General features: G+C 45.6%; 1 protein-coding gene across 4 annotated transcripts; it reads left to right on the top strand.

The window, feature by feature from the left end:
* Window positions 1–4,649: 4,649 nt before the first annotated feature.
* Window positions 4,650–17,739, top strand: ZKSCAN7 (zinc finger with KRAB and SCAN domains 7). Of its 4 annotated transcripts, none has more exons than XM_079933292.1 (6): window positions 4,650–4,967; window positions 6,459–6,999; window positions 10,997–11,168; window positions 12,541–12,632; window positions 13,033–13,162; window positions 15,599–17,739. In XM_079933292.1, the coding sequence occupies exons 2-6, from the start codon at window positions 6,577–6,579 to the stop codon at window positions 17,047–17,049; spliced, it is 2,268 nt and encodes a 755-aa protein (XP_079789418.1). In that variant the 5' UTR covers window positions 4,650–4,967; window positions 6,459–6,576; the 3' UTR covers window positions 17,050–17,739. The 4 variants fall into 4 exon arrangements, with proteins under 4 accessions (XP_079789418.1, XP_079789417.1, XP_079789420.1 ...); XM_079933291.1 differs by having other exon boundaries at window positions 15,596–17,739; XM_079933294.1 differs by lacking the exons at window positions 10,997–11,168; window positions 12,541–12,632 and having other exon boundaries at window positions 15,596–17,739.
* Window positions 17,740–20,949: the final 3,210 nt, after the last annotated feature.

Raw genomic sequence — 20,949 nt, 5'->3', positions numbered from 1 at the left:
TCTTTGAATAGTGCTTAACAAGACATGTCAAGACTCACAACTTACCTCACTCAATCCTCCCAACTCTGAGGGATAAGCAGGCATGGATTGGTTTTTTTCCATTTCACACATGAAGAAACTTAAGACTCAGTGGATATATAACTTGCCCAAATTGCAAATCCCAGATTGTAGGTTGCAAAGTTGAGTTCTGCCATACTCACAGGCTGGAAAGAAATTCCAATCTATGTTTGAGATGCTTCTGGAAGAATTTGGATTTCAAACCTAAGGCCCAACAATACACAGAAACTGAAAGATTACAGCCAATAGTATCAAGTTTATTATTTCCAAGACCAAAACTGTGCTTTAGGAGACTCAAGGTCGCAGACACTGGCTCAGAAAGAGACGAGGTCTCTGGAATGGGAGGCAGAAGGTCTCAGTTCAAATCCCTCCATGGTCCTGTTTCCGCACCCATAACAGGTAGGAAGATGGTGGCTGGACCAGCGGCTCTAAGGATCCTTTGTGCAATCCACGAGTCCTTGCTAATAACATCCCCGGTGTCTGTGGGAGCTGTGGGTAGGACAGACTGAAAACGCTCCTTCCACTTGGCAAATCTGCAGTTTGGTGGGCCAGAGGATGAGATGAGGGTCGGGCTGAGGGGTTTCGGGACGGGGATTAAGCTAGAACAAAGAACACGGAATACAGTGCCCCGCTTTTCCGAAGACCTCTGGGGTAAAACCCGGGAAGGAAGCACGGAGAGTCGAGCGGTATGAGGCGGGGAGACAGTCCTGCGTTCCCACCAAACCCTGTCGGGGATGCGCTGGTATCCCCGGAAGTTTCCTGCTGCCCTCTGGGCCTGTCTCATTACGTGTGTCACGGGATAGGGTCAATACCAGCGCCAACAGCGGGCAGGAACAGCCCGGGACCACGGCTCCCACTCCTGGCAACCTGAGGAAGCTCCACGACTAACCCGATGACCTCCCCACCAACAGCAGCTTCCAACGATTCCTGAACAAAAGATGCGCCGGAAGCGAATTCCTCTCCGATCTTCGGGCCCTTGGAGCCACTTCCGGTTCTGTCTAGGAAGCTCGGAGGCCTTCTTATCTCGTTGGTCTCCGCGCCAGGGTTTGGCTCCTCGCGGGATCACTAAGGCCAGAAGACCTAGAGAATCTCTGCCTTTCCCGAGTCTACCCCGAGGCCATGTTCTGTGACCGTCGTTGACACACCACCAGCAGGAAGAAATCTGAGAGTAATTAAAGAATGAAGAATGAATGAGGGTTAGAGATAGGATCCTAAAACAGAAAAAAAAAGAGGAGGAGGAGGTGGTCTGTAGACCTGAATTCAAAGCCTTCCGTGCCCTTTTCATCCAGTAAAATTGTTACCCAGGAAGCAGGACATTTGCCGAGGCTCAGAATCCTCGACTGTAAACTAATGATTCTGTCTTACAGGGGCACTGGGGTGGCAAAGCAGATAAGCAGATACAATTGATGTCTCAATCTCTTTCCTTCCAAGCCCCTCAGTATAGCTGGCAATCAAAACCCAGACTGAACAGATTCTTTCCCTGCTTAAAAACCTTCCACAGCAGCCTGGATCAAGGACACATTTCTTAGAGGTTAGGCCAGGCTCTGTACTGGACACCAGGGAAATAAAGGTGGACTGACCTTGTCTTCCGGCCAAGACAGATATTCAAACCAGCCAGGCTTAGTGTTTGTGCCTTGGGACCCAACTGTGAACCAGAGAGACGTGGTGGCAGCCCACGTAAGGCTTACTGTGCATGGGGGAAGCTGACAAGTAAAGTGTTAACCTGGTGTGACAAATAAGGGCCGTGACAAGCACATGGCAGGCCACCACGGGAGCACAAAGGAAGGGGCACCTAATCCAGGTGGGGAGATGGGGTCCCGGGACGTCTTCCTGGAGAATGGAGTTTCTCAGCTAATTCTTGAAGGATAAGGAGAAGTTTTCAAGGTGATAAGACAGTCTCTTTGCTCTCTTGGCTAGAGCTTGGACTTCATACATTCCCATTCAAGCATAGTAGCTGGGGTCTCCTGCCCATATTACAACTATCCCCCCACAGGGGACAGTTCTAGGACCCCCATCTTATTTTCAGGGTGTGTAAGAGTGTCCTGGCTGTTGAAAAGGGGACTGTCCACACAGATGATGTCAGAAGGTATGAGCAGTTTGGGGACAAAGAATCTCCAGACCTGACCATGCTCCTCTCTTTGTGGTCTCCTTAAATCCCAAAGGTCCCTAGGAACATCCTTCTCACAGCTGCCCTCACACCAGGCAGGACTTAACACAGGGAAGTGAACAGTGGTGATGATGCAGAGCAGCATAGTAAGTGGTATAGGTATTTTCTATTGTTTTTTGTTGTCATTATTATTGTGATTACATACAAATGGGGCAAAGACTCAGCAATAATCTGGATACAGGGTATAAAGAAGTGTGAGTAAACATGATACTAGAAAACACCTATAATACCTACAATGTGCCAGGCACATTCTAAGTGCCATATATATATATATATATATATATATAATCTCATCCAATCCTCATATCAACTCTATGATTTAGGTATCATTATTATTATTCTCCTTATTTTACAGATGAGGAAGCTGTAGCACAGAGAGGCTAAGTAGCTCTCCTATGGTCACCCAGCCCATGGTATGACATCCAGGGTTCTAGTTTGGGCTCTTGGATGAATGATAGTGCCCTTTATAGTGATGTGAATGTGAGTGGAGCTTCAGGGTTGGGGGTAGATGGTGAGTTCCACTTCAGGCACATAGAACTGGGTTACTTGTTCTATTAGCTCTCATACCAAAGCTAGTGTGATAGTTTCCCAGAGAGGTCAGGGGTGGTGTTCCCTCAGGTATTCTGGGACTGTCTTTGGCCCAAATATAGGTTTCCCAAGGTGCTATATGAGGGGCGTCATGGAGCATGTCTCCTCCACTGGAACCCAATCCAGTCATGGTAGGTTAGACCCACAGTGCTGGCCACAGAGGAACCTATGAAGTGTGGACACACTTCCCAGATGAAGCTGGCTCTCACAGACAATGAAAGCCAACCACCTGGGCATGAAACAGCTCTGAGGAATGAAAAAGCTTAATCTTGTTTTCCAGATCCCTAAGTCTCCTACATACCAGGCAGCCAGGACAACGCATCATCAGGGAAACCTGAAAAAGAGATGATAGCATTTGGCCTGGCCTTAAGAGATTTCCTTCTCGATATCCCTGAGTCTCTGAGGCCTTAATGGGCCAGTGGGCCACACGCAGTGGCAATGTCAGGCAGAAGCTAGGACCAGATAGCCAAGACCTCCCTGTGAGGTTTCCAAATGTAGAGAGTGACCTTGATATCAGAAGGCCACTCATCAGGCTCAGTGGGCAAAGACTGCTCTAAGAGACCTCTTTAAAGACTGTAAAAACCCTGCAGTAGGTCTTCTTATGCCTTCGTTTCTGTCCTGGCTTATGCAGAGATGTGATGGACACATGTCAGGTCCAGAGGTAGACCCAGTACATCCTTGGGATATTGCTGATGGCCTGGACAGCACAAGTTACTGTTACTTCGGACCCTGTAAAGGAACTACTTGCTGGGCTACAACAAGATATTGGGTTGGCCAAAAAGTTCATCAAGGTTTTTCTGTAAGATGTTATGGAAAAACCCGAGCGAAACTTTTGGCCAACCCAATGCATAAGATACATAGTTAACTCCATTGGAAATGTGGCTGATGTTATCCTTTGCCCTTTGTTTCTCTTTGGAACTCAAGTTTTTCTTGAATATATTTTTTTCATATGTCCTTTTACTGCCTCAAGTTGCAGAGGCTTTTCGTTAGCTCCATATATCATTCGTTTTTGGAGGTTGTGCCTTCAGAGCCTCCTCAATCCTTTTAGCAGCAGGGACCTGTTCACATGCTTCTGTATGCAAACCATTCTTCCAGGTGAAGTCCACCTGGGTAACACCTGCCTCCCAGATATTAGACTAGACAATTGCATCTAGATTATGTTGTCTCCATAACTTCCCACTTTTTATTGTCTCCTTGGCCCTCCCTAGGGGGCCTCTCCTTGGACACCAGAGTGCTTGTTCTGTTTTAGGAAAGATTAACCACACCTGCGGCCAAAATATCACAATCTCTGGGCTCATTTCTTCTTTAGTAAGATGGAGATACCTGTTGCTTATTTCATTAAGACTCACACTGGGTGAAAATGCCCTGGGCATCACATACAGTATAATAATATCTGACTGCGCGCTCAGGATATGTCAGGTCTTTTGCTGTGTAGTGTCCTTATGTTACCCCTTTCAGTTCTCACAGCCGTGTCAGGCACAGGCTGTGCTCTTCATTTTTCAGATGAAAAAACAGGCTCAGAGGTTAGGTTTTCTTTCCCAAGGCCACCAGGAGGGGAAAGGACAAAGCTGGGGTGAGGCAGGGTCGCCCAGTCCTAGAATGGTCTGAGGGCAGCACGTGTGCAGCCTGAGGCCTCAGTTGAGACCCCCTCCCCGCTGGCGCCCCTGTGCCCCAGCCAGGCCCGGAGGGGGTGGTCTCCGCGCCCAAGGTGTCACCAGCTGTGTTGCTGCGGGGTCGCGGGTTCGCGGGTTCGCGGGCGCCCACTTTCTCAACCGAGACTTCCGGGATCCTGGAGGGGCCGGAAGTGGGGCCTCTCTCGCTTCCGGCCCGGCCATTGTTTTCGCTTACGCCGGCCGCGGCGGAGTCTGGTGTTCGGGAGTCGCGGGCGCGGTGCCCCGGTGAGCGGGCCCGGGGCGGGGGGAGAAGTGTTGCTGGGGCCCGGGGCCGCTAGGCTGGAGCTGCGGCCGCCCACAGCCCAGGTCGGCTACGCCAGCCCGACCCACTCTTCGCCCCCGCGGCTGGCGGCGCGGTCCCCGTGACGCTCAGAAGCCGCCAGATGCAGAGCCGCCTCTTTGTCCCAGTTCCCTGACCAGCCGTGCCTGGCACCGAGCCCAGCACCTGCGGGTACAGCGATGAGCAGGGCAGACGTGGCCAGGTGAGCGGCGCCGCAGAAGCCTGGTCGAACGCGAAATGTAGATAGACGTTTTCCCAGCCTTGCGCTGGAAGACAGTACGAAGCGTCAGAAGTGGGTCAGACCCAGTCAGAATTTCAGACGTGAAGTATAGCTTGGAGAGCCAAAAATCCAGATGAGATGAGGGGCTGAGCATTCGGAGCAGTAAGGGAAGTAGGAAAATGGCCTGAACTTTCTATGTATTTCAGAGCAGACTCACAGATTTTTAAGTCTGTCTTTGTCTTTTTAAAGAAATTGAGCGCTGGAGAGAGTAGCTTATCCAAGGTACCAAGATGCATGGTGAATTGGAAGCATAACACAGATGCCCTAGTTACCACTAAGGTGCTGATTTTCAGGGTTTTACACTATGTAAACTGGATAAAAGTCGCCCCCACCCCCAACTTCAGTATCATTCGTTCGCTTCCCACATATGTGCCTCTGTATGCCAAGTACACACACACGTACAAAGATGACTGGGAACCAGCTCTGCCTTTTGAGTCCTCCCATAAAGTGGAGGAGGCAGTCGTCTAAGTCCCAAACACAGTGTGAGAAGTGCTCTAGCAGAGGTTTGAAGAAAAACGTACTGTGGGTTCACTGAGGCAGTAACCACACTTAAGCCTGGAGAGATCAGCAAGGCTTTCTAGGGGAAGTGGGTTGAGTAGAAGAGGGTCTGGCATTTCTTACTCCATTGGGTTCCTTTTCTTTTGTGGCCATCCAGCAGTTTGGAGGGTGTGAGTGTTGAGTTGTGCATAAATTAGTTAAAATACAATGTTACACTGAGAAGTACGGAGAGGCAGGTGACCAGCTCCCCTTCCTGCATGGGGCAATCAGGAATGCCTTCAAGAGAAAAATAAAATTTGTTCTGGGTCTTGACAGGTGAGTAGGTGTTTGTCAAAAGTTTCAGAAGCAGAAAAATCCAGAGAAAGTATGTGTGGCTTCTAGCTGTGTCTTTAGAGCTTTAGTCGCTAACTTTCTTTATTGTGCATCTCTATTACAAAAGAGTAGAGTAGAAGAGTTTTGAGCATGCATTTCCAACATAGGTTTATTTGTGAGTTAAAGGTATGTACTGTTGTACAAATTTCAGTGCACATTATAAAACATCCACTAAATAGTTAAATAACAACTTAGTATTTCTTTATCTGCCTTTTGGATTAGCTTGCATATCTCACATTTGGAGATCATTGCAGTCTTTCTAGCCTGGTGGGGTACCTGGGGAAAGTGGTAGGGGGTGTGGCTAGAATAGAGGCCTCAGGCCAGGTTGTGGATGCTAGGCATAGACATTTAGGTTTTATCCTGTAGGTGATGGGAGCCACTGAAACTTTAAGGAAGTTACTTGGAGAGATGCTTAGAGAGACTGCCCTGGTTGTGCTCCTTTTTCTTTTTTCTAGAGCTTTGCTTTTTAACTGTGGAGGGTCTGTCATCTGCCTGGGGCTGAGCACTCTGGGGACTCTGATTTCTCTCTTGATGTTTCTCTAGGTGACGTTCCCATCACCCTACATCCTCAACTCTGACAACAGCTTCTGAGGTCTGAATTACAGATCATCATTTTAATCGGACAAACCACAACTGAAACAAGCTTCTCTTTGGTGTCACGATGGCCGCCCAAGGCAAGGGAACTTCAGGCCTCATCTCCAGGGGTGCTGTTCTCCAGCGGCAGGAGGGGCGCTTGACCGTGAAACAGGAGCCAGAGAGCCAGAGCTGGGGACAGGGCTGCAGTCTCCAAAAGAATCACCCTCCTGTCTGTGAAATTTTCCGGCTGCACTTCAGGCAGTTATGTTATCATGAGATGTCTGGGCCGCAGGAGGCGCTGAGCCGGCTCCGGGAGCTCTGCCGCTGGTGGCTGATGCCGGAGGTGCACACCAAGGAGCAGATCCTGGAGCTGCTTGTCCTGGAGCAGTTCCTGAGCATCCTGCCAGGGGAACTGCGGACCTGGGTGCAGCTGCATCACCCTGAGAGTGGTGAGGAGGCTGTGGCTGTGGTGGAGGATTTCCAGAGACACGTTAGTGGACCAGGAGAGGTGAGCGGCCGAGTCTAGAATGGCATCTGGAACCATTCTATACTGCTTGGGGTAGCCTGAGAATAGACATTCTCCATTCCCTAGGCCCTGAGCTGGTTTGCCTTTGGGATTCCTGAACCAGTGCCATGTATAAAGGGGAAAGAGTTTTGTGCTCCTAGCCTTAAACAAAAATGCAGATCCCAGCCACGCTCTGTGAATTACTTTGTGAAGTGCTGTGTCGTGAACCTAGCTGCAGCCTGGAGCTCCACAGAGTGCTCCTGACAGGCAGAGGATCCGCACACTGGTTAGAATAGGGAAGCATGTCAGGGAGAAGTAGCCCGTAGGGTATGCTGATAACATGGGCCCTCATTTGAGAAGTTCTCATTACTTCCTCGGATTTCTCCAAGTTACTGTGCTGTTTTCCTGCCTTTTAGGTTCCTTATGAGGTGTAACAGTTCTGGGCCTCATCATCATTTTGTTCTTTTCTAGCTTTCCAAACTCAACTGGGATCTTTTTGCATCTTTAATTCTATTTTTGATTTTCCCTACTTTCTGGGGTTCTCTCAAATTTTAAGCCAGGGTAACTCAAAAGGAAAAGTTGGAGAGTTAGCAGTGTCATAACAGTGGGAAGTCTGGCTTCTAGGATCACAGAGCTAACTAGTTCAGTGACTATGTGTATTAGTCAGGGTTCAGCCACAGAAGCAAAACCAGTAGGAAATTATATATATATACATACATATATATATTGCTAGAAAGTGACCTGTCATTGGGGGAGTTGACAGGTCAAGTCAGAAATTTGTAAGGTAGGCCGTCAGAAAGTTCAGGCTAGAACTCTCAGGCATAGGCTGAAGCTGCTGTCCACAAAGAGAATTCCTTCTTCATGAAACTTCAGCTCTGATTTTAAGGCCTTGCAACTGATTGAATCAGGCCCATCCAGATTATCTGAGATAACCTCCCTTACTTAAACTGATTATGAATTTTAATCACTTGTACACCATACCATCACAGCAACACCTAGTTTAGAGCTAAACTGACATCAAAAGACCATCACACCATGGATGAGTCAGTTCTTCCTGATGAGTCTCCAGTTGCTCCCTTGTAACTGAGCAGGATGGATTAGGGTCCCCTCTACTTTTCCTCCTTTGTGCTTTACCAGGGAAAACCAGTACCAGTGAAATTTCCTTAGTACCCAGTACATCATTTTTATTCAGTGCTTTTTCAAAACTGATTACATATCTAGGCCTAGGGAATGAATTCCAATTGATTGGAGTTCTAGGGCTAGACTTTTTCCAGATGTAATAGCCAGTATCCTCTGACAGTATCAGATACATTGTCAATCGTTATTTCCTTGTTTAAACAAGTAAACACAGGGATAAATCAACTATCAGTAGGGTCTAGAGAGCAGCTAGGCCCAACCATAGGCAAGGACAAGTGGTTGAAGAAATGTTTAGAGTGCTATTTAGTGAGGAGGGTAGAAGGAAAATTTCCCTATTTCCTGCCTTCTTTTGCTTAAGCAGAAGAGAATATAGCCTCCATTAAAACTGTCTTTTATCCAGGGAGCCTCAGAAGAAAGGTGACTGAGTCACAAACCCAAGAGAGTGACTAACAGTTGACAGTCAGGGCAGCTGAACACTCATGGCTCTAGCCTAGAAGTGGGATCTTTGGAATCTGTTTCTTACTCTGCCACTGTCATCAGCTTAAGTTTTCTGACATAAGGACATGAGAACAGGACTATCTCACCTAGCCTGGATTCAGAAAATGCTTTACGACTAAATGAAAAAACAGGCGTTTTCGTGGGCGTTTGCCAGGAGGAGATTAAGGAATGTCATTCTGATCAGCAGAAGTGAGCATGCACATGTGTGCACATTGGGGCTGGAGAGAGTGGTAGAGGCATCCCTACTGGGCTGCAGAATTTACAGAATGCTTTTATATCTTTTTTAATTTGAGCTCCTAGCAGGCTTACAAGGTATGCAGATAGTAATCATTATCTCCATTTGACAAGCGATGCAAACGTGGAGAAGTTAACTGGCTCATCTAAGGTGACAGAGCTAGTAAGCAGTCCCTTTGTCCATGTGTGTGGGAACCAGGATTTTCCAGCTCCCTAGATTCTAAGCCACTACCTTTTCCCTAATGTCTTGCTGTGGAATGCCATCTTGGAATGAAAATTGGAATGGGGTTTTCATGGCCTGCGAGGAGAGGACACTTATGAGTCCTAGGTAATGAATAGGAACTTTATCAGGATTTAATTGTCAGTGAATTACAAGGTTGTGTTATCACAGTGCAGTTAAGTTCTATCTTCTGCCAGTACCCACAGCTGCTGTATTTAAGAGCTCTAAGTCCCATTTATAAGAACCATCCATGGGAGAGCTGGGGAACCTCAGACTGCAGGGAGCCTCTTGGACCTACCATTCCATTGGAGAGATATACACTAAAGGAGAGAGCCCCCTAACGTCTCAGCAGATGTAACCCAGTAGGGCAAATCCATGTGTTTTGTTGAAGGAGAAGTTATTTTCACCTTATGCTCTGCTATGTACATGCCAGAGTGAATGAGCTTATAAATGTGATTTATTTAAGATAATCAACAAGGACCTACTGTATAGGACAGGGAACTCTGCTCAATATTCTTTAATAACCTATAAGGGAAAAGAATCTGGAAAAGAATGAATATATATGTATGTATAACTGAATTGCTTTGCTGTACCCCTGAAACTAACACAACATTGTAAATCAACTATATTTCAATTTTTAAAAAGTGATTTATTGGGCTTCCCTGGTGGCGCAGTGGTTGAGAGTCCGCCTGCCGATGCAGGGGACACGGGTTCGTGCCCCGGTCCGGGAAGATCCCACATACCGCGGAGCGGCTGGGCCCGTGAGCCATGGCCACTGAACCTGCGCGTCTGGAGCCTGTGCTCCGCAACGGCAGAGGCCACAACAATGAGAGGCCCGCGTACCGCAAAAAAAAAAAAAAAAAAAAAAAAAGTGATTTACTTAGATAATGTTTTAGATTTTCTGCTCCAAATGCTGGTACAAGTAGTAACCATGAGATTGTGAGGAACTGATTTGATGACAACAAGCAAGGGTTAGAAAATAAAAGGTCTGTGCTCTGAGATATTCTCGAGGTCTCTAAAGATTTGGTGTTATGTGATCCTATTTGACTTTTCTTTTTAAATTTTTTTTTTCTGTTTGACTTTTTGTATAAATTTTTGGGGAGAGGTAGTACATATTGAAAACCAAGTTTGCAGATAACTCTTAGCAAAATATTGAGAGGAAGTCAGTCAGCAAATATTAATTGAATACCACCATTGGACTAAGCATTGTTCTGGGAGCTAGTGACCAAGACAGAGTGCTCACCCTCAAAACGCTTATACTTCATTGGCAGAGAAATAGACAATAAAGGTATAAATAAGATAATTTAAAGACTAATGTATGCTCTAGAAAACATAACCAGGTAATTTGAGAGAGTGTGACTATCCTTGCTTTGTCAGTGTGGTCAGGGATGGCTTCTCTGAAGAGGAGACACTTTTGCTGAGAGAAGTTGGAAAAGCTGAGGTTTGTCAGCTGCTGTTCTGGGGTATTGCTCCAGCTGTCGGCCTCAGTAGCATTATTTGTGCACATACAGGTACATACACCTGTCACTTTTTACTTCCTTGGTGCTTCTGATTGATCTGTGCTGTAGGCTGAGGCCCTAGGGAGTGTACTGAATTACTTTCCTAACTCCTTTTTCCAGGGGGTTCTTCATAAGCAAATGTGTGTCTGAAGCACTGACACAGAGTGGAAATGGTTATATAATCTGGTCTTGAAGCTCCTACCGAAAGGGTCAACAGAGGGATAGCAAATAGGATTGTAAGCTGTAGATCCTGCTTTGGCATTTTTGCCCCAGTTGGCTTACTGGTGGGGCTAGAAGGACCCTCTGACTCTTCTCTCCCTGGCTTCCTCTCGTGGGGGTGCTTCTTAGAGGTTTTGGGTTCTGTACCTTCAAGGATGCTCTTTTGGACCCAATTTTATTTCCTTGTCTCTAGGTTTCAGCTCCAGCACAGGAACAGGAAATGCATTTGGAGGAGATGACAGCCTTGGGTGCAACAGAGGAATCTCCTCCTACCTCACTCCTCAGTGAGGGTTCGGCACCCGGAGCCCACCTGGAGCCTCCTGGTGACCCTGGGGCACACCACCACCTCCCCAGTGGGCACTCTGGTACTCACTCCACCCGCTTTGGCCTTAAGTCATTCTTCCTTTCTCTCTTTCGGAGTCTCCTTTCCTTCATCTCCCCATCTCCCACCCCATTGGAGTCCCTTATTGCCCTGCCCTGTGTCTTCCTTCCCTAGTGACTTTGTTCCTTTTGCTTATTCTCCGATCATTCGTGTATTTAGCACATTTTTGTCAAGCACGTTTCATGGCAAAGGCACTGTTGAGGACCAGAGAGATATAGTACGCCGGCACTGCTTCCAAAGAGCTTGTTATCTAGTTGGCAGAGAGTCAGTCCTAAGTGCAAGAAGAGGCAGCCTCATAAGGTACATGTGAGTGATATCTGTCCGCAGGCATTTGATGCCATCACGAATAAGCCATGTGGACATTGTAAACGGTGAGCGAGATCATGGAGGGCTGGAGCAAAGACACTCGCTAAGTGGGAGTTCCTTGGACCCCATTGAGGTCGGGTCAGGAAGGACTTATTTGGGAGCCTGGGGTCTGCTTGTGCAGGGCCTTTGGATGGAGACCAGGAAGAATTTGGGGGCAGGGGATTGAAGCGTTAGAAACAGTATTTCAGAAGGATTACTGTGGCACATGAGCACTGTGGGTTGAGTGTGGAGACCAGTGACCGGGAGCCTCACTAGGAGGCTAGTGTAGAACAGATGTGAGGCACTAATTGCGTGAGTGGGTTTGAGTGGAATGGAAAGTGATAGATGTGACACATATTTGAACGAAGAATCCATGGGACAATGGAGAGGAGGGAGAATTAGCGGGTTTTGGCTGATGTTTGGAATCACTGAGAAAACTTGGGAAGTCAGGAAAGGAAGATGGAAACATGCACTTTAGACACTGAATTTCAGGTGTTGTGGGACACCCAAGTGAAATGTCCAATAGGCAACTGGAGGCTTGTGATATGGGTCTCAGAGAGAACTGAGAGCTTAAGAGCAGAGATTGGGAGTCGTGAGATCTCTGAGAGAGGGAAAGGGGAAGCTCTGAGGCCTGAACGCCTGCAGTGTCCGTGATGAGAGGGCAGGTGCAGGAAGAGAAGCCAGGGAATGAGGGGCAGAGAGGTGAGGGGGAGGCCAGGCAGGCTGCTGCTGGGGAAGCCACGGGAGACAGAAGGTGGTCAGAAGTGTAGCTTCCTTCCGAGAGTGGGAGAGAGAGGGCTGGAAGGAACCGCCAGTTCGGTTTGAACAGGGACCTTCTTGCCTTCAGGAAAAGTTCACAGCTCACAAAGGATAATGCCTTTATGGAACAGGGATGAGGGTCCGTGTGTGTGGAGCCACCTGGGTTCTCCTGAATCCACTTGCTGGGATACAGACCTCATTGGAGCCAAGAGCAGGGCTGGTCCCACTCAGAGCTTTCTTTCCTCCCTCAGCTCAGCATGCTTCCCCGGTGCCTGCCCTTCCCCAAGTGGGGAACGTAGGAGACCAAGCAGCGGCAACTGTGCTCCGGATGGTCAGGCCCCAGGTGAGCTTCCTGAGTTCCAAGTCTGTGGCCCAGGAATAGCTAGAGCTCATCTCCGGGCCTCTGGCCCATTCTGAGTCTGCTCCTGTGGCTTCCCCTGGAGCTGGTCCTGTCCTAGATTTGTCCTTTTTTTTTTTTTGGCTGCACCCCACAGCTTGTGGGATCTTATAATAGTTCCCCAACCAGGGATTGAACCCGGGCCCATGACAGTGAAAGCACTGAGTCTTAACCACTGGACCACCAGGGAATTCCCCCTTTTAATCTGTCTTTCCCAGATTCCCTCCCTCCGCCCCCCCCCCCACCCATTTTACCACCAGGTTCCCCGACCCTGTCCTCTTGGTGCCCCTAATGACTGCTTTCCAGGCTGGGAATGTCCCTGAGCAATAGAAGCTTGTCATTCCAGGAGGCTGCAGAGTTCGAGTTCCTGTCTGTGGACTATACTCAGAAGAAGTGGAAAGGTCCAGCTCTCAGCCAGAAAGCAGCCCTGTACCGGAACATCGTGCCAGAAAATTGCTGCAGCCTGGCTTCATTGGGTAATGACTCTGTTACCCAGTAACTTAGAGTCAGCCTTCTTTACATATTCTTTGCTATATTCTTTTTCTTTTTTTAACTTTTTATTATGAAAATATAAAGAGACAAAGTGGAGAGAATAGTATAATGAACCCCTCTACATCATCATCCACTTTAACCGTTATTAACATTCTTTTTACTTTCTTATTAATTGAACTGGGCTGGTTTAGTTAGCGTTTGTAGTTGGAAGGAATAGAAAGCCACTCAGTTTTAAGCAGTGAGCTAAGTTACTTACAATAAGACTAAAGGAATGGAAACCTAGAACAAACTGACCAGCTAGACCAGACTTCGGGAAACAAAGCTTTGTAGGGACTTGGGAGCCTGGGAGCCACAGCAGCAAAAGTGAAAGGATTTTTACACCAGTGTCGTAAGACAGCTGTGCTCTGTGTATCTGTTTTCTCCTCCCTCTGATACCCATTCTCTTCACTCTGAATCTTTTGTCAGAGCTCCTTTTTAGTCATACTTTCTGTTTCCTCACACATTCTGCTTGCTTTGGCTCCCGATGGCTTGCCTTCTCTCCATGCATCATTTCAGCTTGGGCTTCTACTTGTAATTTCCTTCATCTTGTCCTACCTTCAGTTCAGAATTTATGTAGAGAGGAGCTCCAAGGGTGGTTCAGCCATTAAATAACATCTTTGTTTGAGCAGAACTTTGGTCCTTGCTGCACAGAGGCGGATGATTAATCTACAGATAAGCCACACTTGGGTCTAGTGCTTGGCCCTGTTCCAGTCACCTGTTGTCCATCATGGGCTGAGCTGGGTTGTTTGGCACAAAGCATGGTTGCCTCAGCTTCTCCTTCAGAAAGACTGGGGCAGGGCTGCTTCCTGGAAGGAGCTGTTGTCACGGCAGGTTCTGGGCTTGACCGGTCTAGGACAGTAGCCTACTCTGGGGAGGGTGGGCTTAGAAGTGAGAGATTCAGACATCTACCACTTGAACACACTCAATTAGCATGAAGGTTTATAGCCCTGATGTAGATGTCATTGAAAGGAACCAACATTTTTAGGTTAAGTTATAACCATAATTGCTCTGCCTTCTCCCAGTTTTTGTACTGAAAAATCCTAGAATTTAAAAGCAAATATTCAACTGCTCACTTTCCTTATGATTCCTGATTATCAAGATACCAAAAACATGTTTGATTTATATTTCAAGTTATTGATGCCATTCTTAGTTTTTTGGGGGTTTTTTTTGATGTGGACCATTTTTGAAGTCTTTATTGAATTTATTACAGTATTGCTTTTGTTTTATGATTTGGTTTTTTGTCCTAGAGGCATGTGGGATCTTAGCTCCCCAACCAGGGATCAAACACGCACCCCCTGCATTGGAAGGCGAAGTCTTAAGCACTGGACTGCCAGGGAAGTCCCCCATTAGTTTTATTTATTTATTTATTTATTTATTTATTTATTTATGTCTGTGTTGGGTCTTAGTTGCTGCGAGTGGGCTTTCTCTAGTTGCAGCTTGTGGGGGCTACTCTTTGTTGTGGTGCACGGGCTTCTCATTGTGATGACTTCACTTGTTATGGAGCACGGGATCTAGGTGCACGGGCTTCAGTAGTTGTGGCACGTGGGCTTCAGTAGTTGTGGTGCACGGACTTAGCTGCTCCATGGCATGTGGGATCTTCCCGGACCAGGGCTCAAACCCATGTCCCCTGCATCGTCAGGCGGATTCTTAACCACTGCGCCACCAGGGAAGCCCCATTCCTAGTTTTTATAGGAGTGCAGTATTGTACTTACCAGTCAGTGCTCCAGGGACTATGGGGTGCCCAATTTTATAGCTTTGCTTTCCCCTTCAATACTTTTCCCCAGTATTTCTCTACCCATGACTTCTTCAAATCTTGTCACTGTCCTGTTACACCAGAATCACTCCTTTATATACACTTTTTCCTAATCATATTCTCATAATATAAATTTCCCTTCTACTCTCAGGTTTGCCCACATTGTTTCTCATATTTGATTTGAGGTATTTGCCACCACTTTCTCTCCCCAACATCTTTGCTGAGAAGTGTGGAACCATACAATATCATGGTTGGAAAGGACCTTAGGGTTCATCATTTTACTAAGGAGACGTCGCATCTAAGTGACTTCTGGAAGATCACACCATGCTTTACAGTCTGGTCTCTTGCCTTTCAACTGGCCTGTTCACCTGGCTGTGCTGGCTCAGCATCCCTCTGTCCTGATAGCTCTTCTTCTGCCTTCCTCCACTGACCAGCTTCCCCTCATTGTTTTTCTGTCCATGAAGAGAAATTTGAGCTGTTTTCTCATTTTCTCTCCTGTTCTCAATGTGTCTCCTCATTCCTTACCCATAATATGAATTTTTTTTTAGGTACATAGGCTCCTGATAGTTCATTTCCTCAGTAGGGTAAGAGTGAGTAACAGTTGTTTTCTTCTTTCTTTTGGCAGCAGGTGAGAACAGGATGGAGAGTTCAGAGTTGCCTCCAAAGCAGGAAATTTCTGAAGAAACAGAGTCATCTGATAGGACCTCAGGAGTACTCTATGGAGTGATTCCAGGAGGACCAGAAGCTGGAGATGCCTGTGAAGAGGCTTTAGAGAAGCTAGAAGTTCAACCCTCAGGCAAACAAGGGAGCAGACTGAAGAGTGATTTCTTGGAAATAACACAGGAGGTTAAAAATAAATGCACAAAAGATGAATGTGATGTATATAAGGAACTTGAGGAACATCCAGATCTGTCCTCAAGTCCTGCAGAACATCAGGAAATTCTGAAGGGACAGAAATTCTATCACTGTGATGAATGTGGCAAAGCTTTTAATCGGAGTTCTCACCTCATTGGGCATCAGAGAATCCACACTGGAGAGAAACCCTATGAGTGCAATGAGTGTGGCAAGACCTTCAGGCAGACCTCTCAGCTCATAGTCCATCTCAGAATCCACACAGGGGAAAAGCCGTATGAATGCAGTGATTGTGGAAAGACCTATCGCCACAGCTCGCATCTCATTCAACACCAGAGACTCCATAATGGGGAGAAATCATATAAATGTAACGAATGTGCAAAAGCTTTCACTCAGAGTTCTCAACTCATTGACCACCAGAGAACCCATACTGGGGAGAAACCCTATGAATGCAATGAGTGTGGGGAGGCCTTCATTCGGAGTAAAAGCCTTGTCCACCATCAGGTACTTCACAGTGGTGAGAAACCTTACAAGTGTAATGAGTGTGGGAAAGCTTTCTGTTCCAACAGAAATCTTATTGACCATCAGAGAATCCACACTGGGGAGAAGCCTTATGAGTGTAATGAATGTGGCAAGGCCTTTAGTCGAAGTAAATGTCTTATTCGACATCAGAGCCTCCACACTGGGGAAAAACCATTCAAATGCAGTGAGTGTGGGAAAGCCTTCAATCAGAACTCTCAACTTGTTGACCATGAGCGAATTCATACTGGAGAAAAACCTTTTGAATGTAATGAGTGTGGTAAGGCATTCAGTCTGAGTAAATGTCTCATTCGACATCAGAGACTTCACACGGGTGAAAAGCCCTATAAATGCAATGAGTGTGGAAAATCCTTCAATCAAAACTCACATCTTATTATACACCAGAGAATTCACACTGGTGAGAAACCTTATGAATGTAATGAATGTGGGAAGGTCTTCAGTTATAGCTCCAGTCTTATGGTACATCAGAGAACTCATACTGGGGAGAAACCCTATAAGTGCAAAGATTGTGAGAAGGCTTTTAGTGACAGCTCACAGCTCATTGTGCATCAGAGAGTTCACACTGGAGAGAAACCCTATGAATGTATTGAATGTGGGAAAGCCTTCAGTCAGCGTTCTACTTTCAATCACCACCAGCGAACTCACACTGGAGAAAAGCAGTCAGGTCTGGCTCGGTCTGTTTTTTAAGACGTGATTCTCTAAGACAGCAAGGAACTCTGAGTTAAGGTTTCTATAGAAGAAGTATGCTCACTCTGGTCTCCTCTTGGAACCACTAATCAAAGTGGATCATTCCTTAAACGTTCTCTGGTGGTCAGGAAGGTGGGAGAGTGGGATTAACAGTATGGTCCTTCCCCACTAAGGACTACACATTTCATGTGCTTGTAGATTTCTTTCCTTCTTTCTTTTATTTCATCTGTTTAAAAATCTATCTCATTTCTTACTTAGGTGTCCCAAAATCAGAACGTGTACTTCTCAAGGACAGAGGTATTTCCTTATTGTGTTCCACTTCCTCCGTTTTACCATTTACATAAAGTCATTCTCCAAGGTACTGATTCATTCTTTCTTTCTCTTGGCTGTGGCCCTCCTTATTCTACTTTTTGAACTTCTAATATAGTCCCTCATCACTTATGTTCCCTGTCTAGAAAATCTTTTTTCTTTTCTTTTGCTAATATGTGTCCCTCAGAACCTGCCAGATCCAACTCATCTCTGAAAGACTTTCTTCTTCAAATACGTCTTCATTCATCTTAAACTGCTATTCGTTGGACCTCAGTGCTTTGACTTAGCTGGTGCTATGTGTACAACTGTTGTTAAATTGTGTTGTAAATTATTCTGTATTTAATGCATATGTGTTCATACCAACTTATAGGCTCTTTGAGGTTGGGTATAGTATCTATTTCTTTTAGTATATAGATAATAATTTTCATATGGTAGTTGTTTAATAAATACCTTTTGAAAACTCAGCCCTGTAATTGAATCATCCTTAAATTGGACACAATCTCCCCTCCCCCCATCCCCACCAGACTAGAAGCTTCTAAAGATAGAAGTGACATCTCTTCATAGGATATCTCATATAAAGCCCTCATTGATATCTTCTACGTGTACCCCTGGAAGTTTCACTATTGTTACTTCATTGTTGGTTTCTCATAAATATTCTATTGGGTTTAGGAAGTTTCCTTCTTTTCCTATTTTTTTCTTTGTTTGTTTTGGCCATTCTGCACAGCATGCAGCATCTTAGTTCCCTGACCAACGATCAAACTCACATCCCCTGCATCTGAAGTTCGGAGTCTAAACCACTGGACCACCAGGGAAGTCCCTATTCCTGTTTTTAGAAGCAGCAATATAATACAGTAGTTAAGAGAATAGATTTTTGTGCCTGGTACTCAAGGTTCAAATCCTGACTCCTTACTTTCTTACATGTGTGATCCTGAGTAAGTCATTTAGTTTCCTTGTGTCTAGCTCTTCCATATATAAAATGGAGCTACCTCAGGGCTGTGAGGGTTAAATTAGTTCATAAGTGTAAGGCACTTAAAACAGTGCTTGGCACATACTATACCCTATAATTATTATTATTGTTTTGTACTTTGAGTTTTTGTTATGGTTTTTAAGTTCTACCATTTTTTTAAAAAAAATCTGTAATTTCATGGATAATGTCCTTTATTTTTGTAATTTTAGGGGGAGCAAGTTTCTAGATAATTGAAATTTCCTTGCATTCCTGGAATAGAATCCATTTGTTAATGTTTTAAGTACAGAACCAAGTTGAATTTACTAATAAGGTTTTGCCTGCCTTGCAAAGTGTATTTGTTTTTCTTTAATTACTCTGGAAGAGCTTGAATAATGTGGGAATTATTCTTTGAACAGTAAAAATAACTGGGCTTGATCCATTTTGGGGGATGAGGGAATTGAGAGGGAAAAGTCTTTTTTTTTTTGTCCTGCCCCACCCCAAGAAGCATAAATCTTTAGCAACATTTTGATTTCTTCAATTACTGCCCTCTTTAAGTTTCTACCTCTGTGACTTTTGGTGAGCTCTATCTGGAAATCATCCTTTCTACTGGACTGTCAGAGAGTGGCATAAAGCTGCACCTAGTATTCTGTAAAGTTCTTTTTTTTTTTTGGCAGTACTCAGGCCTCTCACTGTTGTAGCCTCTCCCGTTGCAGAGCACAGGCTCCGGACGCGCAGGCTCAGTGGCCATGGCTCACAGGCCCGGCTGCTCCGTGGCACGTGGGATCTTCCTGGATCAGGGCACAAACCCGTGTCCCCTGCATCGGCAGGTGGACTCTCAACCACTGCGCCACCAGGGAAGCCCTGTAAAGTTCTTTTATTCTCTTTTGTATATGTAGTTAGGGCTGTGTTTCATCCACAGTTTTTTTTATATAGATTTTATTTAGTTATTTTTTAGGCTGCACTGGGTCTTCCTTGCTGTGCGCGGGCTTTCTCTAGTTGCGGCAAGCAGAGGCCACTCCTTGCTGCAGTGCACAGGCCTTTCACTGCAGTGGCTTCTCTTGTTGCGGAGCATGGGCTGTAGGCCTGCAGGCTTCAGTAGTTGTGGCTCGCGGGCTCTAGAGTGCAGGCTCAGTAGTGGTGGCGCATGGGCTTAGTTGCTCAGCAGCATGTGGGATCTTCCCAGACCAGGGCTCGAACCTGTGTCCCCTGCACCGGCAGGCGGACTCCCAACTACTGCGCCACCAGGGAAGCCCCATCCGTAATGTTTTACATTTTGGTTTCCTTTCAGTTTTCCTTTCATGATTGCCAAGTTTGTGGGGATTTTTTAAGGTTTTTTTTTTTTTTTGATGTGGACCATTTTTAAAGTCTTTATTGAATCTGTTACAATATTGCTTCAGTTTTATGATTTTTGCTTTTTGGCTGAGAGGCATGTGGGATCTTAGCTCCCCAACCAGGGATTGAACCCGCACCCCCTGCATTAGAAGACGAAGTCTTAAGCACTGGACCACCAGGGAGGTCCCTTGAATATATTTTTTTCTTATGTCCTTTCACTGCCTCAAGTTGCAGAGACTTTTTATTAGCCTCATATTTCATTTGTCTTTTTCTTCACTAATCAACAATATTTGCCCCAAGATAGGGAAAGTGGGTTTTCCTTGAATTGCTTTATATTCTATTTGCGTGCTGTTAAAATTGTCTGTTTAGACTTGGAGCTAGAAGGTGAGTTATAAATTTATATTACTAATATGCTGTGCAGCAGTAAAGAAGTAAAAGAGCAGCTCGACATTTTGCTAATCTGGTTGCAAATCTTCCGCCCAGAGCCCTCTTTTCTTTTTTGCTCAGCTTTCACACTATGGGTACAGTGGAGGCTCCTTCCATGTGCTCTACCTGTTGTGAATAGCTTTGTTTTAAAAGAACTGAATGTGGAAAAACCTTCAGTCACAACTCAGACTTTATTTTACCTCGGCAACTCCAAACTGAGAAAATAAACTATTCCTGAGATAAGTGTGAGAAAACATTCAGTTGTGTGAAACATCCACCAGAGACTTTATGCTTACAAGGAAGTCTACTTATTCGTGTGTGGGAAAGCCTTGGTTATAGTTTATTTCTTGTTTGGCATAACAAAACCCACCTGGGTTATAATCTGTTTTGGATTTTAGAGGGCAAGAAATCATCCAGAGCTTCTATTATTTTGTACACATTTTTGAAAAATATTGTTCCTAGAATAAGTGTAGAAAAGCTTTTAGTTATAGCACATGGCTTCTGCTCCATTCATGAGTCCACAATGCAAGTAAAGAATTACAGTAAGCAGTGTGATAGAGCTCCCAATTTGTTTTTAAAAATCAAAGTTTGGAACTTCCCTGGTGCTCCAGTCGTTAGGACTCCATGCTTCCATTGTAGGGGGCACGGGTTCGATCCCTGATCCAGGAACTAAGATCCTGTATGACGCGCGGCACAGCCAAAAAATTAAAAAAAAAAAAACAGACAAAATTTATACCCAGGAGATAGTTCAGGTGACCAAATATGGTGGTAAACGTGTTAGGAGCTGGACACTTACCCTCTTACCTCTTAAACACAAAGAAAATATTCCACAGCTATATTCTGCATCTCAAACCCTGGTAATTCATCTAAGACCAGTAGGAAAGGTC

Source organism: Stenella coeruleoalba (assembly GCF_951394435.1).
Source record: "Stenella coeruleoalba genome assembly, chromosome: 10".
NCBI classification, from domain to species: domain Eukaryota; kingdom Metazoa; phylum Chordata; class Mammalia; order Artiodactyla; family Delphinidae; genus Stenella; species Stenella coeruleoalba.
This window is presented reverse-complemented; position numbering and strand designations above follow the sequence as displayed.